This window comes from Thunnus albacares, chromosome 24 (genome assembly GCF_914725855.1).
Source record: "Thunnus albacares chromosome 24, fThuAlb1.1, whole genome shotgun sequence".
Taxonomy (NCBI): domain Eukaryota; kingdom Metazoa; phylum Chordata; class Actinopteri; order Scombriformes; family Scombridae; genus Thunnus; species Thunnus albacares.
Genome location: NC_058129.1, coordinates 3,766,514 through 3,793,603, shown reverse-complemented (window position 1 = coordinate 3,793,603; position 27,090 = coordinate 3,766,514). Strand labels below are relative to the sequence as shown.

General features: G+C 41.0%; 2 protein-coding genes across 5 annotated transcripts in view; one reads left to right on the top strand and one right to left on the bottom strand.

The window, feature by feature from the left end:
* kcnh7 (potassium channel, voltage gated eag related subfamily H, member 7) overlaps nucleotides 1-16,052 on the top strand; it is a 70,402-nt gene extending 54,350 nt beyond the window's left edge. For 3 of the 4 annotated variants that reach the window (XM_044344881.1, XM_044344880.1, XM_044344878.1), the window contains 7 exons: nucleotides 2,066-2,318; nucleotides 4,851-5,056; nucleotides 5,793-5,877; nucleotides 7,118-7,399; nucleotides 8,912-9,074; nucleotides 11,625-11,814; nucleotides 12,697-16,052. In XM_044344881.1, the coding sequence (XP_044200816.1) occupies nucleotides 2,066-2,318; nucleotides 4,851-5,056; nucleotides 5,793-5,877; nucleotides 7,118-7,399; nucleotides 8,912-9,074; nucleotides 11,625-11,814; nucleotides 12,697-12,984 (1,467 nt within the window). In that variant the 3' untranslated portion in view covers nucleotides 12,985-16,052. The remainder of the gene's footprint in view (nucleotides 1-2,065; nucleotides 2,319-4,850; nucleotides 5,057-5,792; nucleotides 5,878-7,117; nucleotides 7,400-8,911; nucleotides 9,075-11,624; nucleotides 11,815-12,696) is intronic. The other variant, XM_044344879.1, reaches the window with a different exon arrangement.
* Nucleotides 15,588-26,866, bottom strand: gca (grancalcin). Its single transcript, XM_044344882.1, has 8 exons — nucleotides 26,705-26,866; nucleotides 23,283-23,510; nucleotides 21,421-21,490; nucleotides 19,239-19,282; nucleotides 18,819-18,966; nucleotides 17,639-17,752; nucleotides 17,350-17,408; nucleotides 15,588-16,727 (listed from the first exon to the last, which is right to left on the bottom strand). Exons 1-8 carry the CDS (start codon nucleotides 26,726-26,728, stop codon nucleotides 16,701-16,703), a joined length of 714 nt encoding a protein of 237 aa, XP_044200817.1. The 5' UTR covers nucleotides 26,729-26,866; the 3' UTR covers nucleotides 15,588-16,700.
* Nucleotides 26,867-27,090: the final 224 nt, after the last annotated feature.

Below are 27,090 nucleotides of genomic sequence, written 5' to 3'. Positions count from 1 at the left end.
GTAAAAGAAATATATGTTAAAGTTTGTTCTTCCTTTGTTCTGTTGCTTCTTCTCTCCCTCCCAATATCATTTGTGTGAGTTTGATGAACACCATTTCTGCTCAGTTTCAACAAATCTGTTCCCCCCAAAAAAATGCTCTTACCACATCAACCTGAAGCAATTTCGCTATGTCATCAGCATAGTATAATGTTTTCATCACGATTATACTGTGCAATGTTCAGTCATAGCCACAAAGTAAATGAAAGCCACAGTTACTGTTTATGCATCCAGTAACTACGGCTTTTCTCATCACGATACTGTTCATGGTACTTATATAAGTTTGTCTTTTCCATGTCTGCCTCATGTCAAATGGAATGACCCCACCACTCTGGTAAGAGCAGGAGGTACATGTGTTAACACAACTAGTGTTGATATGAATGTTCCCCAGTGGTAGAGCATCATCTAGCTGTGTCTGATACTACTGTGGTAGTGGAATGCTTTGAGCTGTTAGCCTTTAGCTTTATTGTACAGAAGATAGCATATAGCATTACTCTGTAGGTTTTTGATATATAGTTGTTTTATTATTGTCCAACACATGCATGTTATTCGAGGGCATGTTCCCTCAGTGTCTCATCTGTTACACAACGTACTGTACATACATGAATGCATAACCATACTGTAAACTGTTGCTGTGATGCTACATCATAGATAGATTTACAGTATCTACTTATGCATGCTAGTTATTGCAGAACACACATTACACTGAATGTTTCTCGCTGGCCACAGTAATCGTCTATCACTGGTAGACTTGCATGTGGCCCGCCTTGAGGTCTCTTTTGCATGAAATTTGTGTATTCAAACACAGCCCCATGATATTCATCTGGTACCAGAGACAGAGTGAATGACGCCTATGAGAGTGGGCATAGCCTCGCTGGGCACTGCCAGGTTTCCCTCCCACTGTGGGAGGCTTGGCTGCACGCTCCGCGGTGGCACCTGCGCTTGCCAAATGTTGTTCAGTCTTTCCTTTCCAAATCTACTGATCAGTTTTTGTTCAGAACAATAAAAAGCCTGTCAGAGCCAGAATACCAGTTGAGGCTATTTTCTTTGCTCTATGTCACTTGCACATTGTATTTCATGTGAAAATGACAAAGATAACAAGTGTTTTCTTGTTTCAAATGTGCCTTATGTTTCATCATAGCCCTTTTCTTCGCCTTCCAGTGTCTGTTATGGTCTTAAAATTTGAAAGAAAATGTGGTTCTTATTTACAATCAGGTCACGTTGTCCGGGGATCATTAGTTGTTTTGTCAGTGGTCACTGTATCTTTGTCTTTAAAGGGTAAGTGTGTTATAAATCTTTTTTATGTATTAGAAAGTCCTCACTAACAATGTTAAGTTTATAGAAAATGCTAAAATTATTTCTTTTTCAAATATTTTCATTGTATTTTCAACAGTCTCCCAGGGTAACTCAGTTCTTGGATGAGTAGGAATGCTGGAGCAGTCATTGTTGGCACAAGCTTTAAAATTTTGGTATTTCTGTTTTTTAAATCACATAGCAGATTATGAGTCAGAGTATTGAGGAATATTTCAATAGACAGACGAGACTGAATATTGTTATTTTTGGTTCTACATGCACCTGATTATGGTTCATAGAGTAGTTCCATCATTGCAGTACATAAAGGCAGTGAAACTCTTCAAAAATGTGTAAAAACATCATAGAGAGAAGACGTTATGAACATTAAGCCTGTGTTTTCAGTTTGTGCTGTCATTTATCTGCAGCTTCTCAATTCTTAAACGTTCTGTCTTGTCTCTCATCTAAAGCTGCTGAAAGGCTGAGCAAAACAATAAATTGCAGCTCTGTGTAGAAAAACGTTGCAGGCTGTTTCTACTGCAGGTTATAAGGTTTTGAGAAGAAGGAAAGAACACAAGTGGCAATTGTGTCAAATTTCTCTGGAAATCTAGTCAATTTGATCTGCAACTTCACCCAAATCCAAACTCAACATACATTTACAGCTTCTAAAAACAATACCTCTACATCAGATCACATCTGATCATGATTCTGTCTGCTTTGACCCGTGTTTCACACTCAGGTCCTGAAGGGTTTCCCAGAGTGCCTGCAGGCAGATATCTGCCTCCACCTCAACAAGAACCTCCTGCAGGGCTGTAAGGCATTTCGTGGAGCCACCAAGGGCTGCCTCCGGGCCCTGGCCATGAGGTTCAAGACCACTCACGCGCCCCCTGGAGACACCCTTGTCCACGGCGGAGATGTACTCACTGCGCTCTACTTTGTCTCGCGTGGCTCCATCGAAATCCTCAAAGACGATGTTGTGGTAGCCATCCTGGGTGGGTCTGCTGTTAATTAAAATTCAGACCTTTGCCCGTGAATTGAAATGACCTCATGAGGTCATCAACATTACATTATTTGCGTTTGTTGACCCATGAGGTTGGTGTCAGCACTCCTATGTGCATTAAGAAACCCAAGGGTTTTTTTGTTTTCGACCTTTCTGGTGACCAGTAAAAATCGCAGGATCATCAGAAATCATAAGCTTTCCAGTTCCCGCTGAGTCATATAAATAATACAGATGGTGACAAATTAAAGGAAAAACCAGTACAGGTCTGAATGCTTGACCCCTACGGTGAGGAGATCCAGTGGCTCTGTTATGCTGTGGGGGGCATTTAACTGGCATGGTTTGGATCCACTTGTCCCCTCAGAGGGAAGGGTCACTGCAAATCAATACAAAGTTGTTCTGAGTGATCACCTTTATCCCATGATGAAACATTTCTATCCTGATGGGAGAGGTCTCTTCCAGGATGATAATGCCCCAAGTCATAGAGCACGAGGGGTCACTGAATGGTTTGATGAGTTTGAAAAGGATGTGAATCATATGCTATGGCCTTCACAGTCACCAGATCTCAACCCAGCTGAACACCTATGGGAGATATTAGACAATTTAAAATCATATATGACAATGAAAAATAGAGAGTTGAATATTTTCAACTTGTGCAATTATGCGAAAGAAGTGAATTTTGTGCCATTCGTGTTGCAAATTTCACATATTTGCATCATTTGCATCGTGTAATTCACGTCATTCACTTCACCTGGCACAAATAGACGCATATTCGCTTCAGTCTTTGCACTAACTTTGTATGTAATCTCATTGAAAAGAACACACTATAAACCAGGAACTCTGCATACCATCCAATGCACACACACATATTTAAAAAGGTATCCATTAGACTGTTTGTCTGTCTGTAGAATATCAGGTTTGAGGATGTGAGGAATGCCAGTGCTGAGAACAATGTAAAAAACAATATCCTTAAACACAGCATGTACACACTCATAATGAAGAAACCTAAGTGACATTCATTCAGGGTTCTTCCACATAAAACACCTAAACATGTCTAATTAGCCCAGTGAATTCTGCAGATGAGCCAGTACGGAGCTAAAAGTAGCACGCCTGATAGTTCTGTCATTACAGCCTGGTTAGCTTTGCCTGAACCCTTCTCCATTAGGGAAGACACGGGTGGGCCAACTAAATGAAGATGGCTCCCTTCTGTTGCGATATGGCTGGGTTGGCAGCTGAGATCCCTATTGGGTATGTTCTAATAACTTACTTCAAAGAACATTGTGATTGCTGCCGCCTCACAGCCGTGCCTCAGATGAAGGGAAAGGACAGAAAAGAGTGGGGGAGGACACCTGGTGGGATGAGAGTAACAGAGGATACGTGTAGATGAAAAAAGAGAGCATGATTGCTTTCAAATAGAGATAGATGACAATAGAAGCAGAGAAGGATGGTAAGCTGAGCAAGTGGGCGGAGTAGAAGGAAAAGAAGGGGGCAAATTGAGGAATTCAGGAAAGAAGTTAAACGACAAAGGGAGAAAGGAAGGTAGAGCTTCACAAGGTTGTCAGTGTTGCGTGATAGAGTGCTTTATGACAGGAGCCACTGAGCCGCACAGCATTATCGACAGCATCCACATGTAATCACTGTAAATCTCATCTCCTCTCCGTTTTTCTCTCTCCTCATCCGGCAGGTGCATCCAACTAAGTCTTTTACGTATTTGTTTTTCTTTTAATGACTGTTTTCAGCCAGCCAATAAGGTTTGGTGAAAGCCAGTGACACAACAAGGTCATGATGAGCGAGAACCATGGATGTTTGAAGCTGTAGGTTACACACGACTCGGCACATTTTCTCTGCAAGAGAATTGCTGATTACTGCGTTTCCACACTATCATGCTTTTACATCATTTCCATATGATCATGTAATATAATATGAACATGCTCACACTAATAATATGATCAAAATGTTGCTTTTTTCTAACTCATGAATTTATAACTTAATTACTCAACTTGCAATGCTGTGAACAAGACAAATGTTACCTTCTGCAAACACAAGTAAACTAAATACACAGCAGTATTTGGGAACGTCCATTATTCATAGGACTTGATTTCATGAATAATGTATGATATATAATACTTGAGAATACTTGAGTAAAGCAAGCACAGTAAACCCTGTGGCTATTCCATGCAGTTTATTTCTGACTAAACAAACAGGAATGTTGGGCCTGTGTGTGTAAATCCGTTTTTAGATAGCTGATGCCCTTTAGCCTCTTTTACATTCTCACTCTTCTCTGCCAGGTGGCCTGTCTCTTTATAGGTCATCACATACTGTACTACATACTGTTCAACTGCAAGTTCTCCCAGCACCTGTGAAATAACAGCCGCTAAAGTTGCCCCTTTATCCTCTGTGAAGATCCTGTTCCTTAAGAAGACAGCCAAGAATAGATGAGGGGAAAAGTTTATGTCCTTAATTAGCTGAAAGGAGACAGTTCCTCTCACCCTCCTCCTCCTCCCACTTGCATGTTTCTTCCCCGTAGGCAAGAACGACATCTTCGGCGAGATGATCCACCTGTACACCAAGCCGGGGAAATCCTGCGCAGATGTGCGGGCGCTGAGCTACTGCGACCTCCACACCATCCAGAGGGAGGAGATTCTAGAGGTGCTTGACATGTATCCAGAGTTCGCTGACCATTTCCTCACTAACCTGGAGCTGACCTTTGACCTCCGTGATGAAAACGCCAAGGTAATCAGCAATCCCACCACCAATTCCAAGCTCTGAAGACCTATCTAGGAAGCAGTGAAATTGATTATTTAAAATCAATCTAGTACAGTAAAAAGCTCTTAGTATACCCCATTAACTTAAAATTAAACAATCTATTCCTTGCACCATATCTCTGCCATGTCCATTTAAAATGGATGAATAGCTTCTTTATTAATTCTCTTTATTGCTTCAATTTATCCATGGTTGTGGGAATGGAAGCCCGCTGGCTAATTCAGACATTTTTTTTAATCTGCCAGAGTATTAGTCAAGCACTAAGGATGGGGTGGACGTTACTGACAGAGGACATGATGTAGACTATAATCATGATGAACTGAGTGTTGTGGCAATATGTGCAAGGCCTGTGGCATTACGTGTACGAGAATCCACATTAGTCACTTTTATCTATTAAAGAGATGGGGAAATGCACTTTGTGTTGGCCCTCTGTTATTTATTCAGAGAATTGGAAAGAAGAGAGGGACACAGAGTATCAGAGACACATGAGAAGTTTCTGGTAGAATTACATCAAAAACAGGAGATATATGGTTCTCCAACAAGATAAGCAGTAGTTTCTGTTCCTTAGTTAACTTTGTGTTAAGATTTGATCCTAGACCAGCAGAGATGACAGACTCGACCACTTCACTAACACCAAATGTATTATTATGTATTATTACAGTTGAAATGGTCTGACCATACATTGATTTGCATCCCTTGTTTACAGACGACGCATCCACAAGCGACCGATTCTAACATGGATGACGTCAATTGTGGAAGACGGGTGTCTTACAAAAGGAAATCCTCCACAGGTCAGTGTGAGATACAGCATCCCTACTGTTGAACTGCTTTTTTTAAATCATAAAGCTATTCTTCCAACACTTGCTAATAGCAACATCATTTATTTAGCTAACCAACATTTCAGCCTCTCAACACCATTAGAGATTAAGACAAACCGCCTAAAACACGACCTCAGAGACAATGCTTCACCCAGTCTGTGTGTACAGGTGTAGGGTAATGATGTCATTGCAGTGGGAGAGTCTAGTTGTGACACACATGTGAACCATCTGTCAAGTTTAGTTTATACTGAGCACAAAGATTAATTACAATAATTGCTCTACATGTTATCTTAACATCTAAGCATGGAATCTTTTCAATAATTATTTATGAGATGAGGTTTATAGAGTAGTTTAGTGCAGTGGTTAATGCTGCCTCTTGTATCTGTGGGGATCTTCCTTTTAGTGCCGTGTAACCTAAATAATGATGTGTCATGTTTGAAATCACTAAAAAAGGTATTTCTCTCTTTCTCTATTTTTTTCTATGTCAGAATATATTCTGCTTTTCTGAGCCGGCTTTATTAAACACTCCACAGGACATGTGTATACTGTCTAGAAAAACCTCTCTTCAGATCTGTTACACTACAGATAAACACAGCAGCCTCCTCTGCCCTCAGACTGTAGCAGCTTTCAGATGACAGGATACACTGTGTTTGAGCGAGAGCGGACGCACCGTGGGAGCAGTTGTAATTTGACTTCCAACAGCCAGGAGACTTGGGACTCGGAGACAGAGCCTCCACACAGCAGCATTCGGCAGTTTGGCTTCGATTCAGGCAAATCTAATTGGTCACCATGGTTACAGGCCATCTGAATACAGTATCACCATCTCCCAATATAACACAACAGAGGACGGAGAATGTACCTAACAGTCCATTTCACAGTCCAGCAGCCGGCGTGTCCTGCTCGAATCCATCAGGTGTGAAGATTTAGTATTCAGCCTGACGAGCTGCCAAGTGAACAAGAGCGTTAATAATTTACTCATATTTGACTTGTAAAGACACGTTTAGAATGACATAAAGCCTCTGACGTAGTTCAGAAGATAAAAGGCTCACTGCTAAGTTCTGCTTTAACATTGTTTGTCCTCGTTTCAACCCCAAAGCAAAACATTACCTGTTGTCAGAGATAATGAGGCAACCCAACATCCCCCAAAGGAAGCCTTTGCCGGAGAAGTCAGTGTTCCCCCAGCAGATTTACTGATTAGCATCTCTCCCTCTAGGTTCCCACAACAAGGAGCCAGTGGCCACATACTGCAACACCAAGCAGAGGAGGCAGATCTACGCCTCCACAGCAGCCGAGGAGAAGAGAGAGTCGGCCGACGAGGGAGAGGAGGAGGAGGAGGAGGAGGAGGAAGGCAGGGAGGAGGAAGAGGAGCAGAGGCCGCTTTGTTCCGGCGTGCTGGGCTACCCGGTGGTTAGGGACCACGCCCTGGGCCTGGGGCTCAGCAGCGCACCTGACGCGCAGGCTGGAGACACAAACACGCAGAGCCACACATATAAAGGTGATGACGACGGAAACACCTTATTTATTCCTTTTAGTTTTCATTCTCAGTCTCTTATTTAGCAACCAGGGATTTATTTTTAGGTCAGGAAAAAAAAAAGGGAGCAGCACTCTTCAAAAGCTTTTCTTATTCCTTGTCATTCCTAAACAGATTCTTCTATTTTTGCCCTAACATCAAAAAACAGCAAAATAACAAAGGGAAACCGTTTTAATTACATCTACAAAAAGCAAATCACGGTCTTGTTCAAACAGACTCGAAATTTCCTCTGAATCTGCAAGCTTGTCCTCCAAAGTTTAAATCCAGAATGGTAATTGGCTCCGAAGTTAATTTAGAAAAACCCAAAAATCCCTAAGCCCCAGAAGAGTGAATGTCACACCTATTAAAAATCGAAACAAGGATTATGTGTCATTACGGTGAAACCTAAAACCCACTCAGTAATAAAACCTAAGAGGATTATATCCAGCAACCAGGGTCACCCCTTGCGATCGTAGGTCATAACCAAATAAAGAATATACCGGACACAATAGGTAAAATCATGTTGTTGACATTACTGTATCACGTGAGTTAGGTCACATGAAATCTTTTTTGGAAAATTTCAGAGATGAGCGGTGTAATTATTTGTTCAGTTACAGCCATCCAGACAAAGAATGTTAAGGGTCGTCTGTGCAGTAAAGAGCTGGCAGATAGTTTATGAAATCCAGTGCGCTTAAGCCAGTCGGAGCAGCAGGCTTTACTGAGCAGCCTCAATTCAAAGAGCAGCGTCTGGGATCGAGATCCCCGCCAAGCTTTGAGAGAAATCCTCACTTTCCTCGTCTGCCTGCCGCTACATATTGAGCAAACACACACAGTTTGTGTCTGCGGCTTGACCTCATACGACCTCCCGTCGGAGGCAGCGGCCGTCGGCTTAAATCCCCATAAACTCATAAAATCATTCAGTGAGAACAAAGCTCCAGCACACTCATGTACACAAGCAACAACACAACAATGACTTTTTGCCGCAGGAGTCCCCTAACTGCCATGTTTAAGTCAGCATGATTCCACGCTGAGACGGGGAAACTGTGTCAGCATGTTGATTTGATAGTAATATCTCATAATTCGGCTGTTGAAGCCATAAGAGGATTTCTGGCAGAGCGGAAAGCAGAGTGATATTGATTCTTTTAAACAGCCCGGCAAGAACAACATACAGGAGATGTCAATTAAATCTCCAGCGATCACTTGCTGTTCTTCCACATCCACAGACACCCAAAGGAAAGGCAACAAAAAAAAAACCCCCACTGAGGATGCGATTGTAAACCAGAATCATGTGTGTGTTTAGATGTTAGGATTTAGGAGGCGCGGTAAGCTGATCAGAGCTTAGTAAAGCTAAATGATGAGAAGGCACAACACAGGAAGACGGTTCCCTTGAGGCACTGTTCTAATAACACAGATCATTTACCCTGTGCCTCTGTCTCTGTGTGTGTGTGTTTGTGTGTGTGTGCGCTCATGTCTGTTTTGCACACACTCGTCTCCCAGCAGAGCTCCACGCAGACGAGTGGGTGCGTCAGCGTCCCGGCGAGGGCGCGGAAGAGTCAGCTCAGTGTCGAGAGACGCCAGCTGGGGAGGACGACAGCGACACAGACCTCACCTACGGAGAGGTGGAGCAACGGCTGGACCTGCTGCAGCAGCACCTCAACAGGTGCGGAGGGGCATGAGGGGTGGAGAGGAAACACCGTGTCGGGCCATGTCAAACCAAAACATTTACACCTGTAATGAGGAGATTGTTTTAAGCAGCTGCCCGACTGGAAAAAATGAGAACACCGCAGACTGAGAGCACATAAGTTAAAATGCTCCTCATTAACATCCAGGGACACATCTGATACAGCTGAGATGAAACATATGAGGATGATATTGTCCAATATTCTTATTAACAGTGAGGATGGAGAGGCTTTTTCTGGCCTCATCTCCGATCCAATCATATATCAGGGATATAATAGAAATAAAAGAAAATCATGTTTTTTAATAATAAATCCAATCCAAACTTTGAGCTGAAGTCTGAAGCACAAAATATGTTATTTAAGAGATGAGGCCATTGACCTTTAGATAACTGAAGACACCTTCGGGATGATCTTCGGTTTAGTTTCCTACAATTAGTTTTTTTCTTCAATCCGCCGACTTCATTTTAACAAAGTAACATTTCAGAGCTTGCAACATGAACCTCGTGATTCTGCCTGTAATTGGCTGGAAAAACGTGCACGGAGACATTTTAGGCCAGACACCCGCTGCGGCCGCGTTAATGCAGAGATTCCAGGCTGGTGCACTGATACAGATGAGGGGGAGGCAGACAGTCAGCGGCCGTCTATTTATAGCGTGCAGCCACGAGATGCAGACACATTTGCAAAGTCTCTTGACGTCATCCTGTGACGTCGGGACGGTGGATGTCACGGCAAAGTTGCAGAGTTTTGGTGCAGTTATGGAGAGAATCAGGAAAAACAGTTGTTTGGGGATGTTCCTCAGTGAAAACACAGACTTATAATGATGTGGAGGAAAGAGCTGTTTGTTTGTTTCCATGATCCTGCACACTGATTTACCATTTGCCTCCCAGTAGAATCAGTCACCAGGTGCCAGCGAGTCTCCCAACAGCCAGACATCATTGGTCCAATTTATGCTGGTTAGGGTGAGAGCCTGCAGAAGTATTTGTCTGAGGCAGCAGGCATGTCCACTGCACCCCAAACCCTGATTTAACAGAAACAAGCTGGAGCCAAAGTGTTTATTCGCACTTATTGTCCTCTAAAGAGCAACACCGACACCTGGCAAAGCGACAAGGAGGCATCCCCCCTCTACGCTGGAGAGTCTCTGCTCGCTCTATTTGCTGTGTCTGTGTCTCCTCTCTCTCTCTTTTTTTTTTTTTTTTTTTTTTTTTTTGCTGTTGGACTGAAAAAGAGTGCGGGGTGAAGAGAAGGTGATTCACCATCTCAGGCTCTCCATGCCATGATGTAACATGCTGCATTAGGAGATGACACAGCGCAGGTGTTGGTATTTCGGTACCTGCTCTTCATGCATTCTGCACTGAAACTTTCCAGGAAATATCAGACTCCAGTTCCTCTTTGAGCTGCAGAGACTCTAATCTCCTTTTGAAAAGGTTCCCTTTTTGGAAAGATTTCATACGGAACTGCACAGTCAAACTGATTTCCACACAAATCTGTGACACTCTGGTGCTGTTAAATTTGCAAATCATTCCTCTATCAGGCCTACATGACAGAATTGCTCATCTTACTAGAGGAAACGCATCTCAGAAGCACTTAGCAACTACAGTATAATATGCAAACCGTGTGCAGTTGTAAGGTTTGAGTCTCCCCCTAGTGTTTGGTATTGGTTTTGATCAACCACCCACCATCTCATAATGATGGCACTGTGCACATGGACAGAATGCTTTTTGGCATCCAGTTTTTAACAGATAATATACAATATTCAGACTCCATCCATCTGGGGATTCATGCATTTCAGCGCCTATTGATTGTCCACACTGGTAGCGTCTGTACGGTCATATCTTTTACTTTTTTTCTAGAGAAAAGTAGGGCGAAAGATAATACCATACATCACATTAATTACAGGGCTGACAGTCAGGCAAATCTTTTCTTGACTATGATGAGATGAAACTATTGATCCCCGTGGAGAAAATAGGCCAGTGCAGCGATGACAGAAACACAGACGATACATAAGCACTGCAACACGGTGGAGATGAAAAAGACACCAGATGACAGTTGAACATTAGTTGTTTTGAGGGAATTTTACAGGATCGATTAAACCACCGTCAGTAATGTTCAGCATCATTTAGGCCTTTAATCATCATAATTATTACATCACCAGCAGAGGACTAATTTGAAACACTAGTCTTTTTATTCATTTGTTCTTGCCGTTCAGGTTTATCGTGTGTGGTGATGCTGCTCGTTTGCATATCTGACTGACACATTATTGAGCAGCAGCTCAACACCTGTTTGTCATCAGCATGTAAATCAGAATTGATTAAGAAGACTGAGCATCTCAATAATCAACTCTCAACACTCATTTTGACTTTGAGGAAGTGACATTTGCTGTATAAATTAAAGTATTCACCACTAGATCAGACCAGGATGATATATCCTTACATTTATTTGTCCTTAGCCACTAACATTTTGAGCAGATTTTCAGGAAGAAGACTTGGAATTTTTAATTTTCTTCCATGTTTTGTTCTTCGTCTGGCCGTCAGACTGGAGTCCCAGATGACAGCAGATATTCAGGCCATCCTGCAGCTCCTCCAGAGGCAAACCGCCGCCGGTCCCCCCGCCTACAGTACTGTCAGCTCCAGCCCCGAGTACCAGAGGCCAGCCATCAGGGTGCAGCCGCTGTCTGCCATCCAGACAGATCTCAGCCTTGGTCCCGCACCGCCTCGGCCTCAGGTACACCAGACACTTCACTTTACACTGCAGACTTACTGCTGTTTGAAATGATCAAGAAGCTGTGTGCTAGGATTACAGTGTTTTACACTTGCTTTGGCTCAATTTTTACACCAGTGTATCAGATTCTGAATCAAATAAGATACACAGTAAGTTTATCAGAGCATCACAATATTGTCTATTTTCATCATTGCATTTTAATCATTGTTGCAGTCATAATAAAACACTGTAAACTGTAACTCATTCTCATCAATAGACTCTGCAGTGGTCATTTCCTCAAGATTATATAAAGAGTAACAAGAAAGAAAAATATGTTTTTTGTGCAGAAGTCAGTATTTGAAAAGATGCAGTGCAGCATGATTTTGTAAGGCTTTCATTTTATTTATTGGGCATGCTGTATAACCCAATAAATGATTATTAAATAATGAATGAATGAGGTATAGATAATGAGAGACAAAGACAATAAAAACAAAACAATGACTGTGACTGAACTTCACTGCATCAGTTTACTTTTTCCATTCTGTATTGATGATAAAGTTTAGTAAGGTACATTATTACTGTGATGCTGGAAAGCATAAAACGTTTTGCATTGATTTAATAATCTGTGCACTTAGTGAAAAGAATTGAAAAAGCATTTTGTGTTTAAAAGTTAGAATTTTGTAAATCAGGTTGGCTCTTTATGTCAAAGTGCACTTTTAAACTGAGCCAAAGCAATTATAAAATACTGTAAATGTTTTCTGTGTCAGCAAAGTCTTCAGTTAAACCACACATGTACTCATTCACCTGGTTACGTCTCAACAGACGTTTCTATGGTAGCCAAATATAGCCGTCTTAACTTCTATGCCAAACGGTTCACAGTCGCCCACCATCCTCTCTCTTCCTCAGAGCCCTGGTCCAGAAAAGGCTCCGAACAAATCCAAAGACACCTCCCCAGTCCTCCTCCGCACAGAGACTCTTCCAGATGGGAACTTCGCCGGACTGCTCGAGAGCGAAACAGACACAGAGCAGAAACACACACAGAACAACGCGGACTCTGTAGAGCAACACCAACACCACCAACAGCCGCCGAGGTTCCCGTCAGGCCGGCAAGCCTCGCTACCTGAAGTCCCCAGCAGCTCAGGAATGTTGGGACTCCACAGGCCGGTTTCTGACCCGGGGCTTCCAGGAAAGTAGGCCTCCCCAAAACCCTTCGACGTTGACTGAAGGTCTTCTCTCAAGCTTGACTCAGGGTCTAAGAAAGAGACTGAATATGCAAAGGAAAAAAAAAAAACAAACTGTAGACTTTCTTCCATTCCTTTTCGGAAAATCTCCCAGCCCCAACCCTTCCAACTATCTGATTTAGATGTATAAAGTCCATTTATACAGAGGTATTTATACACTATATTATTAACATATGTAAAGTCATCATCTACTGTGTACATATTTCAAATAGAACACTGCCAGCAACACAAGGCACCTCATGTGCTTTTTCTAAAAAGAGATATGCATGTATTATTTTTTTTTTTTTTCATGATTTCTTTTCTGTTGCATGTTCCTCACACACACTGCGACTCACCAGGCAATCAGGTGTGATCTTGGCATGCTTACAGACGACTGTAGCTATCAAGTCTCCTTTTCTATGACCCTCCCCCTCTTCACAGGGACAAAGCTACTTGAAACTCTTTTCCGAGGCATTTCTATATCTCACTTCTCCACAAGGCTCTGAAGTTCATCCTTTCCAGCCGCAGCTCCGAAACAATCGACGCAGTGTGTTTTCTTTTTTTAGCAGCTGTAAACTCACACGGATACCTGTCTGTATATTTAGCGTGCCTACTGTACACCACATTGCCACAACAAAACCACTTCAACTCAAAATACAGGACACAGTGTAATAATGTGTGTAAGAGGCTGCGTGGACATCCCATAGCACAAGACTTTTGACACTCTTTGAGAGCAATAATGATGAACCAGTACAGGAAATACTGAATCTTGGTATATTTATAGAGTTTAATACGCTCTGGAAATCATTTTATACAACCTGAATGGAAAAAAAAAAATAGATTAACTGTCAACAGCTTTGAGTTTGCAAATATCAAACTCAGTGTTGAGATCTGCTTGTGAATTTCAACCTTCACGAGCAGAACATTTCAACACGACAGATCGTGGTTTAAAAAGGTGGATTTAGTAGATTTTAAAAACATGAAACCACAACCTGCATCATATCAATATTACATAAGCATGGTTGTGGGGACAGGAAGCAACATCCTGGATCCTCTTCATATCCGGAGGGAACTCTTTGACTATCCCACATGATGGTTTTCGGTTCAGTTCCGTTGTGTACGCATGCTTTTTTCGGTCTTCCATTATCTTCTTGAAAAGTACAATTTCATAAATTTAAAAAGCATCACTAACAAAGCATCATCAGAAAAAGTTAAAAAAAAAGGAAAAAAAAAAAAGAAAGCTCATGTTTTGGGTTGAGGACAGCTCAGCCTTCAATAGCCTTAGCTTTATTAGCCTGCTCTAGCCTTTACAAACGACATGAACCCTGAAGTTCATCCAACGCTTCTCCACCGTCGCAGATGTAAATGTACCGAACCATTTCAAACTTTTTTAAAAGGGGTGAACTGCATGACGAAAAAAACCAATTAGTCATCTTAGTTTTCTAACTACACGAATCGGAACACGAGCTCATGTATTGCATGGAGACTGCACTTGACATATATATAAAAAAAATAAAATAAAAAAAAAAAAGGTCTCAATCAACTGTGTGTGACATGTATCGACACGCAAGATCCAGCACATAACTCATCCAGAGATTTAGAATAACGGTGATATTTTTCTAAAACAAAAAAAATATTTAATTTGCCATTATTTTTCTATGTCCTTTATTTACCTGTGTTTGTAAGAACCCCTGATGTTAAGAGTGGTGTGTCCTGCTGATGGGAAGAATGCATAGCCTCTCAATGTAGCAAGCGAGACTTAAGTGACAGGCAACATTTTAAGCCGGATGTTGCATTTACTGTATGCTGTTTAAATAGTTTGTCTTGAATCGATATTGCACATTGATTTTCATCTCATTTCTGCATAGACTTTTCCCTCCGATTCCCGAGCTGAGGCAGGCGAGTAAAAAACCCAACACTACTGTTGTTTAAAAGTCTTGCTTTTCATTTCGATTCCTTCACTGGAAATCTTCCTAACCCCTGCTGATGACATGCAGAAAACTGACGAAAGGGTTTGCAAGATGCGAGCGAAATGATGAAATCTCATCAGACGTCAAGATGAAGAAGCTCATTCGTTTCCTAGACTTGTAGGAGATCTGAGGAGTCGGGAGATAACGGGGGGAAATATAAGTTAAATGCAGGATTAAGATGATGAGAAAAAGAGAAATCTTTACTTTTCCAGGACAATACAAATGTTTGCGGGCAGAACGCGGGGTGTTTTCTTTGATACGCTTTCTTTCTCGAGCACAGATGTAGAACAAAAGTTGCTAAAGCCTAAAAACATGTCCGACCGCCTGAAGAGTTGTCTTCTGAACTTTCATTGGATTTGCAAACTTTTGCACAGAGATTAGAAAAACTTGCTGTACTGGATATAAATGTCACTTTTTAAATCTAGTGCTGTTCACAATTGTTTTTATGCATTTTTTAAATGTTTGCCACTGTATTTTATACAATGCAACACTTAAACAGCTAATTTGAATGTTTCTGTTCTTAACTATATTTAAAGAAATGAATTATATTGTGTAAATATACTGGGAAAAAAAATGCGCAATTGTATAAATTAATAAACAGAATGCATACTGATTAAAAAGTGTTTATTGTGAGTAACAAAATATGATCTTTCCTACAACATTGGTCATGTGCAGAGATTGACTTCACTGCGGTCTTTACAAATGGAAAAACCTGGTTGTTGTGTGTGTACTGAAACATGGAGAAAATGGAAAAAAAGTTTACATAGCTGCAAGTTCTCAGGCATATGAACATACTGCTGCTATATGATAATACTTTTATAGTTCAGTATTATTAGTAACAGACTGAATTTTACATCAGCTCACAGTCACTTTGGCTAAGCTTGTTATCAAGTTAAACATCAAGCTAATATGCATATCTAGAATCTAAGGCGTTGTTATACATTTTTTATAAAACATAGGTGCACATTCTGTCCTGCACAGAAAATATCATTACAACAAATAATGCACATGAGAAAATGCACTTGCTATCAAAAAAAAACAAAAAAAAACTGTCTGAAGTTCAGTGTAAAAGTCAAATCAACATCATGTAATCTCTCAATGCTGTAACATGTAAATCATGACTCACCATGCTTTTAAGCATTATTTTTTTTTACATTAGTATCGAGTTATATCAGTGGTTTTAATATATAGATCATACATTCAGAGATTATAATGGCACAGAAGGTGTCTCACGTCAGAACATCTTTATAGTAGCGGTTCACTTTCTAAAATGAGAGACCCAAAGCATAATATTCAAGCTATTTAAAGACATCTGGTATGTTAATCACTAGATTGTTCCAATGAAACTCTTAAATCTTCCATCTTTAAAGCCCCCATGTGTTGTCTCTTTGAAAGTTGGAAAATGTTCAAATCCTATACATAAGAGCTTTAAAGACCCTGAAATGTAGTATTTTCCCCTCTACTGTGGATATATACTGTGTATATATATATGTGTGTGTGTACACCTGATACATCTTCAGCACATCCCTGTGTGACATACAAGACTAAAGCATTACAGCAAGCGTTACAAGCGATGGGCACGGTCCTATTGTGGCTGTCGGGCCACTCAGTCAAATATACTGGCCTCCCTCTGCGTTCCTGTGAGCCAGTAGTCCACAATTCACCACTGATTGGTTCATTACGCGCTCTGACCTTGTGGTGCGGGACAGACAGCAGCACTTTAGATGGCCATTGTGCACAGGATAAACTGTTAATAGGAGGAGGGGAGAGAGAGGAGGGGGAGAGGGGGTGGAGAGACACAGAGACCACAAGGTTATTTTAGTAAATTAACCACAGGACCTCAACAGGAAACACCTTTTAAAGCTGCAGTAATGCCTGCTCGCACGCAGCCAAACTCCGACTGCAGCAAAATGAAACGGCTTGAAATAATATCATAGGATGTCATTATTCTGAATGACACAGCGTGCTAGTGTCTGCCACGCTGAGACAACTGTACGGCTAATTATATCAAGGAAAGGAGTTAAAAAGTCTGTTCAGCTTCAGAGAGAAACTGAGCAAAACTATCTGCTTTCAATCAGGTGGAGTTAGGGACTGTATGGAAATGAATTTGGGGGCAGAGGGGAGTCATAGAAAGTGTTAGATTAAATGTAATATTTCTTTTTGCTGGATTTATTTCAGATATTAAATGTGAAAGTTCAAGAGAAGGTTTTAAAGAAAGTTTTAATAAAGCTGAGAAGGCTCTTGCTCTTTTAAAAAGTGAAAAATTCCCCCTCCCCGATGAAATCATTTACATACAGTCCCTCACGCTTTGATTTAGGCCAATAAATCTTGAAGGAGTGAACTCTTTGAACTGTGAGAGATGGACTTACATCATCATATTGGAAGGTGACAGATCCCTGCTGCATGGTGTCTCTCCGCCTGAAGTTGTCTGTAATATGAAGGAGTAAACAATCACGGCTCAGAGGAGTCACAGATTCAATAAAAAGAACTTATCTTACACCTTTTTGTGCACCGAGCCGAGCAGAATGTCACAGCGCTTACGCGGGTGGAATGAAACCGTGCACAATCTCAGTGTCGGTCCATATTAAAAGCATGTGCACACGAGTGGCTGTTCACTGAATGCGTCAGATCATTCCTATGTGGTTTCGTGTTTGGTACCTGTGAGAGCTCGCAGTTTGACGCAGCAGGCCACGTAGTCATCAAAGTAGATTCTTCCAGCTTTGTTGTAGCGCTTGATGATTGCATTCAGAGCCTGAGGACTGACACGGTAGCCTGTTGTTGTGGGAAAAATATGTCAGACTTCTCTTTTTTCCCCCCATTTATATGTGTTTGCTACATCTCAGCTCACATTAAATCACATCAGCACACTACAGTATGTCATGAGCAGGTGGGACCTAACGTTTCCCATCATGCACAGCAAACAAGCTTCACACTGCTGTCCTGTCTATTGAGACTCTTAACATTTGAATGTCAGAAATAAATGTATATGCTACACTTTTTCCAACAATGTATGGCCAATATTGTTGGCCGTTTTAAACTCAAGCATCGATATTGGCCTTGAAAATCCAGAATTGGTCAGGCTATAAAACCACACCAAGTATAACAAAGGTTCAGAGCACACTTGATTGATTTGCAGCCTTTAATAGTGCAAACAGGCCAATGTTTTGACACTTCATCACAGTCAAAAAAAAAAAAAAAGCTTTTTGTGAGGCTGCAAATCAATCAGTCTTTTCTCATATGAAATTTGCTGTCCCTGACCTGACCTGCACCTGATTCAGCTGAATGTTACTGGAAGATGCATAGAAAGTGCCTTTCTACTGTAACAAAAGTGCATTTTGTTTGAAGTTTGAAAAATAGATTTTTGTGGAACAATAGCACATTCCACAGAGTCAATTTTATGCAACAAAAAACACATTTTGTGCATAAAATGTGCACCTTCAACACGCCAGTAAAAGCTTTAATTCAAATGAACTGACCAAAGTGCAAAAGAAACTAAGACCTCCTCCTATAACCATACTGTAAATCTAGAGAAATATATAATCAAATATGAATATGGCATATGTAATGTCCTATTAGAACATAGAGTATGTACAGTAACGTGTGTGAAACTAAAGTGTAATGTTTTCATCTGTTGAACAGTAGATGATATGAGGAGTGGAGAGTGTGACAGTAAAAGGATGATAAAGTCAGAGACTGATGACACCCATCAGCACAGATTAAAGCCTGAATGAGTTCTATTAGATCTAATTAAGTTTAATAATGAAACATTCCAATAGCCATTAGACGTGTGATCACCGGCTATTAAAGATCAATCATGTTAAACTGTTCAAACTCTCACCCATAGCGTTGATTGCCTGACTCATCTCGTGAGGTTCAACGGTCCCGCTCCTGTCCTGGTCAAACATCATAAAGTTCTGCTTCCAGCCGTTCAGAGCCGTGAACAGATCCTTGAACTCATTGAAACCCATCTTGCCTGTAAAATCCCTCTGGAGACAGCGTGGTGAAGGTTTAATAACTGCTGGCACACGGAGAATGTCTGGAGGCCGTTCGTGTTATAAAAGAACAGCTGGTTAAACCTGGTTGAAGGTTGAACCACACCTGCTGTACACATCTTCCAACACTTATTTCAGTATGAATGGATGGAAAGGTGAGAATAGGGAATGGTGACAGACACATTGTTGCTACAGAGTCTCATTTTCAGCTCTGACTGACGGAGGGAAGCTTGTTCCCACCTCACCGCAGGTACACAAAAGGATACATCAAGCATTGCGATCATGATCCTGCACGTGTCCAGGCTGAAGGCTGTAAAAGGTAATAAAACATGATAAGAATTAATCAATGGCACTCTTACTCTTACTTTATACTTTTAGTCATTTAAAAAGCTGCGATCTGTGATCCAAATGTGGACCAAAGAGTAGTAGCTGCACAACCTGCTGCCATATCTGGAGCCATATTCACAAAACACCCTTTAACTAAAAGTAGTTCCTACCTGGCTGAGTTAAAAAGGAGATTATTCCACCAACTTTCACACTCAGACAATCAAATAAAATGGTTGAGGGTAACTATAGTGCACAACATAGTAGATAAGGGGTGAATTTGGACAAGATTCTCAGTCATCAAGGTCAGGTTATGTTCAGACAGAGTCCAGAGCGTCTGGACGACTTGATGAGAGGAGAAAGTCCACCCTTTTGGACCGACTGTCGGTGTCTTCAAACTGATAGCAATAAAGTGTTTTTAAGAGTCAGACTGGTTTAAAATAAAGTCTGTCAATTATCAACTGATTCCTGCTGGTTCTTGCAACCACTTAACATGCCAGAGTCCATGTCGTCAGTCGCTCTGCCCTCACAGGGTGGGTCTACTACAAGAGTATTGTAATATCACTGAAAACGAGGTCAAGTGGAGTCAAAGATTCCCCCCGAGGGAGAGTCAACAAGAGATGTTTTTTTAAACCAATATTGAAACATAAAGCCTGACTTCTCTCAGTTCCTCAGTAGTAGTAGTTGCTGCATTCACAAAACATCCTGGACTTGAAGTAGCTCCTAACCGGCTGAGTTTGGGGGAACCCCTAAAAATAAGAGGTGTTTCAATCCTAACGTTAAAACTCTTAGAGGCGCTTAGAGTAATTCACAAAGCTGAAAAGTAGCTCCTCATCTGAGAGAAATTATAAGGAATTTTTGAGTTCAGTCAGCTGCTGCAGGGAATGCATCATCACACATCAAAAGCATATTTTAATAGCAAGTGAGTTAATAAGGATTCATTAAACTCACCAGATTGACAGAAAATTATTCAGAAACTATTTTGACAATCAATTAATCATTTTAGTCATTTTCTAACCGGAAACGCCAAAATATTTGCTGCTTTTAGCTTCTCAAGTGTGATTACTGAATGCTGTTCTTTGTCATACATGATTGTAAACGTGATATCTTTGGATTTTGGACTGCTGTTCAGATGTAACATTTGAATCTGGGAACTTATATACCACTAATTTCCTGACATGTTATAGACAAAGGGATTGATGGAGTAATAACTGTTAGTTGCAGCCCTTGTCATCACTGATAGCTGTAGAGTTGCACAGATATAATGATCACATCTACAAAACATGACAGACCAGGGATTCCCAGAGGGGAAGTTAACAAGAGTTTGATCAACTGATTTTGAAAGATAGTACGTGACATCTCTCAGTTCCTGAGTAGAAGTTGTTCTTGATCAGGGGGCGTATTAACAAGCATCCTAACACTACAAGTTACTTCTGACTGGCTGAGTTCAGAGAAAACTCCTAAAAATAAACTACTAAAAATAAACAGTGTGACAGTCCTAGCGTTAAGACTGATGGAGGTCTAGTTAATAAGAATACAAATAGCTCATTAACTCATAAAAGAATTTCCAATAACACCAAAGATAACAGTTTGCACAACTTCCCACCACTGAGACACTGGAAATATGCAATTATCTCTGACATCAGCTCTTCAAACCCACTCTGTTCAACATTACTAACTGCAACACATAAATAAAGCTCATTTCATGGCCATGTCTGGATTACCAGGTCGAACTGATGCTATACAGTTTGTAAAATGAGGATGAAGGATGAAGATTTGCTCAGTCAACCGTGAAAAATATCAGATTCTGTTTGATATATGGAATGCAATATACGTGACTCATCAATATTTGATTTGATTTCATGTGTGAAATCTGTGACACAGCGTATAAAGTATATAATTCATGAATTCTATCTATTTCATTTTGATCTTTTCCTGGTGCTCCTGTGTGTTGATGAATATTTAAGATAAGATAAGACACTTATGTGAATATGGCTCCGACTGTTTATATGCTTTCACTGTGGCTGAATCACACTTACAGTAACTAAACACTGTGAGATTAGTCATGTGTTGGACAGGTGTGGTCAGATGTCAGTTCTATGGAAGGGAGGTCGGTGAACTTACGGGTGTAGCTTCCAGTGAAACCAGACTGAGTCAGACACTTCTGGAGCTCCTCTGCATCAATTTCACCGTCCTGCACAAAGCAGGAAGTGGTAATCAGTCATATGTGACTTTCAAAAGAATAAAGAAAGTTGTGTGGAGGCTGGCCTGTTGGTCAAGTGTGAAGTGATGAGAGCGGTGAAACTTTGTGTACACTAAGTACTGTATACACTACGCTGGGTGAAAACAGGAACAACAGCAAGAAAGAAAGAACACAAGTTCCAGGCAGCTCTACGGTTAAGTCTGAAATTATGTGTTTACTGTAAGTCTGGCAGCTTTTTGTCAACAAGAGGAAAATTGTTATGCTCTGCAGAATGCATGCAGCACATATAACGCCACAATAACCACTACAGCATCTACTGTATGTTCAGTGTTTCCCCTGGTATTTTTTTTTCAGGCGGGGGGTGGTGGGGGTGGTAGGCCCCTCGAAACTGCTAGCGTTGTAGTTTTTCACACCGTGCATTCACACAAGCGAGAAGAAAAGTGAAACGAATACGCTCACTGATGTAAGTTAGTGCTATGTCCTCGAGTTATCCTTTCCATTTCTGTGAGTGATCGCACTGTGCATCATAAAAACAATAATCACAACGTAACATTGGTAAAAGCAGGCTTTAATGAAGGGAACTGTGATTTTCTCATCCTTATCATGAAGCCACTAAGCAGCTGTAGGGACGAGCATCGTTAGGATTTTATGTTTATCTTACTAAAGACTTGTTTTTTTTAATTATTATTTTAAAAAAAGAAGATTTGAATAGATTTATCTTTTAAATATGACAAACTATTGTTTAGAGCGTGGTCTAGAGCAGCAACAGTAAAGTTTACAACAGTAAAATCTATATATACACTCAATAATATCTCACTGGAAACAAATCTATAGGGTCAGTAAAATAAATAATATTCCTGATATCAAAATACTGAGTGAAGTTTAGAAAGAATGAAGAGCACAGACATCATCCTGTCCTCTGTTCTTCTCCCTCAGGTTGGGGGGGGGCTGCTATCTCAGCCTGTAGCTAAGTTTACAAGAATTTGCATAATTTTAACATTTGTGGCAAACTAAGATAAGCAGCTCTGCTACATATAGAGAGGTTTGGTTTTAGCTTGTTCATAACAATTAGCTGCTACTTCAAACTAGCGTGCTGTTGTAAACTGGGACGCTGTTGGCGAAGCAGATGAAAATATCACCTTCCTACATGTTTATGCTTGTTCAGCAGGTGGTTTGATAAATAACTCCTATTGGCTTTTTACTTGTAAAGTTTTTATTGCACTTGCAGTAACAAGTGTAGATGTCATCAACTTAGTAAATCTTCACCTGGTTCACTGTTTCCACTGTGGTGTGTGTGTGTGTGTGTGTGTGTGTGTGTGTGTGTGTGTGTGTGTGTGTGTGTGTGTGTGGTGGAGCTGAGCCCCACCCTCAGTGAAACGCACCGAGGCGGAGACAGACAGACAAACAGACAAGAGAAACTTGCATGGCCAGTTTTGTTCCGTTCATTTGGTTAAGGCGCTGTGGAAAAAACAGCGTTGTTATGTACGCGCGCAGTAAGGCGGTTGTTCGTATTAATGTATGTGAGTGCACATAGGTTAGGTAAATAACATAAACATGTTTTGTTTTGTTTCTTTCAGGTGGGGCGGGGGGGTTCCTTTGGCGGGGCGGGCTGCCACTCCGAGGCAATGGTAGGGGAAACACTGATGTTCTGTTATACGCATTATACAGGCATCAGTGCAGCATTTGCCAGCATCTGACACACAAGCAGAGCAGAATCAAGTCAAGACAAAGCCCAAATACCTCTCCACCGTCTACGCACTGAGCTGACTTTCCACACTCTTACCTGGCCAGCTATGGCTGTAAAGTAACCCCACATTGGATCGTTGGCAGCCGGGGGTGGGGCTCCGTATGTGCCTGGATAGCCGCCTCCATAGGGGGCATATCCTCCCTGGGGTGGTGCGCCTCCCATCGGCCCACCCATGTGCCCGGGCATGGGGCCTCCCATTGGCCCTCCTGGCATTCCTTGGGGTGGCATCCCCTGAGCTGGCATGCCTGGCATCGCGGCCCCATACTGAGAAAGGAAACAGATGAGAAAGGAGACCGGGGTTGGTGTTTACTAAGTCGCTCAAGTGTGTCAAAATTCTAAGAACTGTGTGGTTGTTCTCTTGTGAAATGCATAAATATTGATGTCAGCTCCAAAACAAATTAAGAGAGCTCTCCTAAGTCAGTTAGGATTGACCAGCAGAGGCAGCGGATACACACTCTTTATGTTTTGGAAATGTATTCTGACAAGTTGATAAAGTACATAAGATCTGTCTCAATAACCACACTCATATACAACATGATAGAGGATTCAGTACGAATACAATCAATTTGTAGAGAAATTACTAATTACAATGATTCTAAATATATACAGTTGCCAGCAACAACATTATGTAGGAGCACCACAGATGTTCCTTACTTCAAATTGTTACTGTATCATTCTTTAACTAATTTAAGCTGTAGGGGAATACAGTGAATGTTGTGTAGTCTTCATCATTACATGGTGTGCAGGAAGCTGTGGTGTGATGCAGCCCTGACCTTGTCACCTTCAGACACTTAAGGCTCAAGTGTTATACAACCAACACGGTTGACTCTATAACAATGTTGAATTTATTCAACACTATGGAATCCTTGTTTCACCAAAGGGTTTCTCAGTTGTCTTTGATACTGTCCCCTCAGGTATTATTTAGCTTTTTAGAAGGTTTTAAGGTTAATGACAATCACCACTGTTGAGAAAATTGTTGTAGTTGGAGATATTTGTTTGGAAAGAGTTTGACTATTACTGCGTCAGGTTTTTTGACTAACAAAGTCAAAGAGATATCCTTTAAAATGCTTCAGTTTTTTCCCCAATTGGGGACACAGCTTTTGTCCCAAGTTAACTGGTCTTTAGTCTGAAATTTGTCACTGAAAGTAGCCTATGACAGACAGACACACACACACACACACAAGCACGCATACCCTCACACACTCCCCATAGACCACCGTTGTAAAAGAGATGTCTGTAAAGCTGTTGACAGGACACCTTGAACTGCAAACAAGGTCAATTATGACTCTTTCTATCGTGAATTTTTGATCCATGGAGGTTTTATATTTGTAAAACTTTCCTCGAGCCGAGAAAAGCGATTTAAAAATCTGTGAGGTCATCACAATGTGAACTCCATGGACTGAGCGGGAACTCATGAGCTGAGCCAGCGGGGGAAACACTACTGCGCATATTCAGTGGGCCACACAACGCGGAAGCAAACCCAGAAGCTAGAAACTTTTTTGTGGCGTATGCATTGACTGTATATAAAGATGGACGTCATGACAGCTCCCCAAAAGTGATCGCCTGCTGTTGACTGGCTGCAGTATAGGTCATAAGTCCCGCCCCCTCCATGTTAGCGGATGGGATATGATCCAAACTAAAAAAATCAAAGTACACGTCAAATAAATTTTTCCCAAAGATGGTGTCTGTCATTTCAGGTAGTTCTTATCAAGCTGATGTTTGTCCAAGTACTCATTTTTCTTACAAGTTTGTTTTTAATTAGTTATTTGATGATATAAAAAGTGGGTCTGATGTCATGATTGACAGCTGTGACAGCTGCTATAAAACCTCCGTCAGGCGGCGAAGTGGCTGAGGGGGCGTGTCCCGCGGGCTGTTATCCCTCTAATGCAGAGACTCTGGCCCAAATGACATCACACAAGCAAGATGGAAGCTCCCAGAAAGGAGATATTTTGGCGTCACTTTTGCATAGTGGCATGAAGTGGATACATGCCATCCATACTTATATGCAGTCAATGGGTGCATGCACCAGCTGAGCAATTCTTATTGGACTGAATGGGCGCCAGTTTTGGTCTGGTATCCAGCTCTTATTATACATCCATGGGACACACTAACACACACACACACACATACACATCTCCTGTTCCCCAGCTGTTGTTTTTGGAAATTAAATGGACTTTTCTCCTTCTTCATAGGGAGGCACATGTGATCAATTTTGACCCATAACACAACAGATGTAACAATAATTTCTCAATGTAATGTATAAGGAAATATAAACAAGTTATTTTGGGAATTATTTTGTCTGTCAGATCATCTCATGGTCTTATTTGCCTGTTCTGTTCAGCATAAGAAATAAAACAGATAAATTGTGACTGTTTTAACCAAAAACAATTTATACATTGTAAGTGAAATGTAGTCTACATAAAATATCAAGTATATATATATTTACTTTCGAACACAACAGGGGGGTTAAATAAGTGCTGTAAGCTTTACAAGATATTTATTTAACCATTTATTTATTTTACTGCAACCTTTAGTCCCCCTGGCGTGTGTGTGATTGTAGACTCAAGCTGTATACACACCGTGCTGAAAACTTGTTCTATACTTATTTCAATAAAGCTGTTTTTTTTTTTTAAAGGGACATCTTGGCTAATTCAGTGTTTGAGGGAGGTCATTGTGGGTAGGCATAATTGTAGTTCTTATTTTACAACACATAGGAGTCAATGTAATCAGCATTAAATGATCACATGGCCTTTGCTAAAAGTTACTTATAGCTTCTTTATACAAAGCTTCTAGAGCTTACTTTCTACTAAAACATCTTTAACTCATCAGTTATAGTTTAAGACCATTACTCATTAGTTTTAGATGTTACCAGCAGGCCCAGAGAGATTTCTACTGAAAATCCTTAACTGGTTTTGTGGGCAGCTACTGGAAAAGTTCCAGGGTCTGTGCAGCCAAGCATTTATCTGTTGCAGTTTAAGATACACTGTAAAGCCTTATAAAAAGCTTTTTATGAGCATTCCAGGCAGTTCAGTTGCATTTAATCCCACATTGTAGGTGAAGCTTCCTTTCACGTACACAGTTTACTACCTACTAGTAGGCTAAATGTGACTATATCTGCTTAGCATTCCTGGATGTTAAGGATTTTTTAATACCGGAAGACATTTTTCTGAGTTTAAGTCCATTTCTCATCAACTCTGAGTGCAAGTATGGCTCCTAACTTACAACTCAAACAGGGAAAAGTCACTTATTTTGACTAAATAAATATATATGGATATGTATTATAAGTATATGGATACGTAGCTTGTTACAGGTAAGTATGTACAGTAGGGTACTGTGAGAGAACATCGTGTAACAAATTATCGGAAATGCACTGAAACAAGAGCCCCAGGCTAGCCTTCCCGCTAGCTAACGTAGCTCGTTTATCACCGCCAAATCACGGTTACGTTTCATTTACTCACCCCGCCGTATCCTGGATAAGCCATGTGGAGAAATAAAGCAAACTGTCACAAGTTTAATATGTTTCGAGTGTAATTGGCACTGTTACACCTCTAACTTCCGATAAGTCTGCTGAACAGTTGCTACATCATATCCGAGCGGCCGAAAGCTGTCGGAAGTGCCTGAACTGATTACGCAGATAACCAATGACCGAGGAGAAGAGAAGGATAGACCCGCCTATCGCTGCTTTTAAGTACTCCTCGTAAATTAAACACACCCTCAAATGACAAGGGAACCTCGAAGATTTTAGAATAATAACACAGATTTAAAAAATATGTCACTCAAGAAAATAATGATCATTTAATCTAAGATGCTGAAAAATCAATGCACACTACTTCTGAAATTCTTA

Excerpts from the sequence above, each read along its gene's own strand:
- gca (XM_044344882.1), bottom strand. The coding sequence starts at position 26,728 with ATGGCTTATCCAGGATACGGCGGG. Across the intron at positions 19,283-21,420 it reads TTTCACTGGAAGCTACACCC|CCTTCAGCCTGGACACGTGC; the intron begins GTAAGTTCACCG and ends TACCTTTTACAG. Across the intron at positions 18,967-19,238 it reads TCATGATCGCAATGCTTGAT|AGGGATTTTACAGGCAAGAT; the intron begins GTATCCTTTTGT and ends CGCTGTCTCCAG.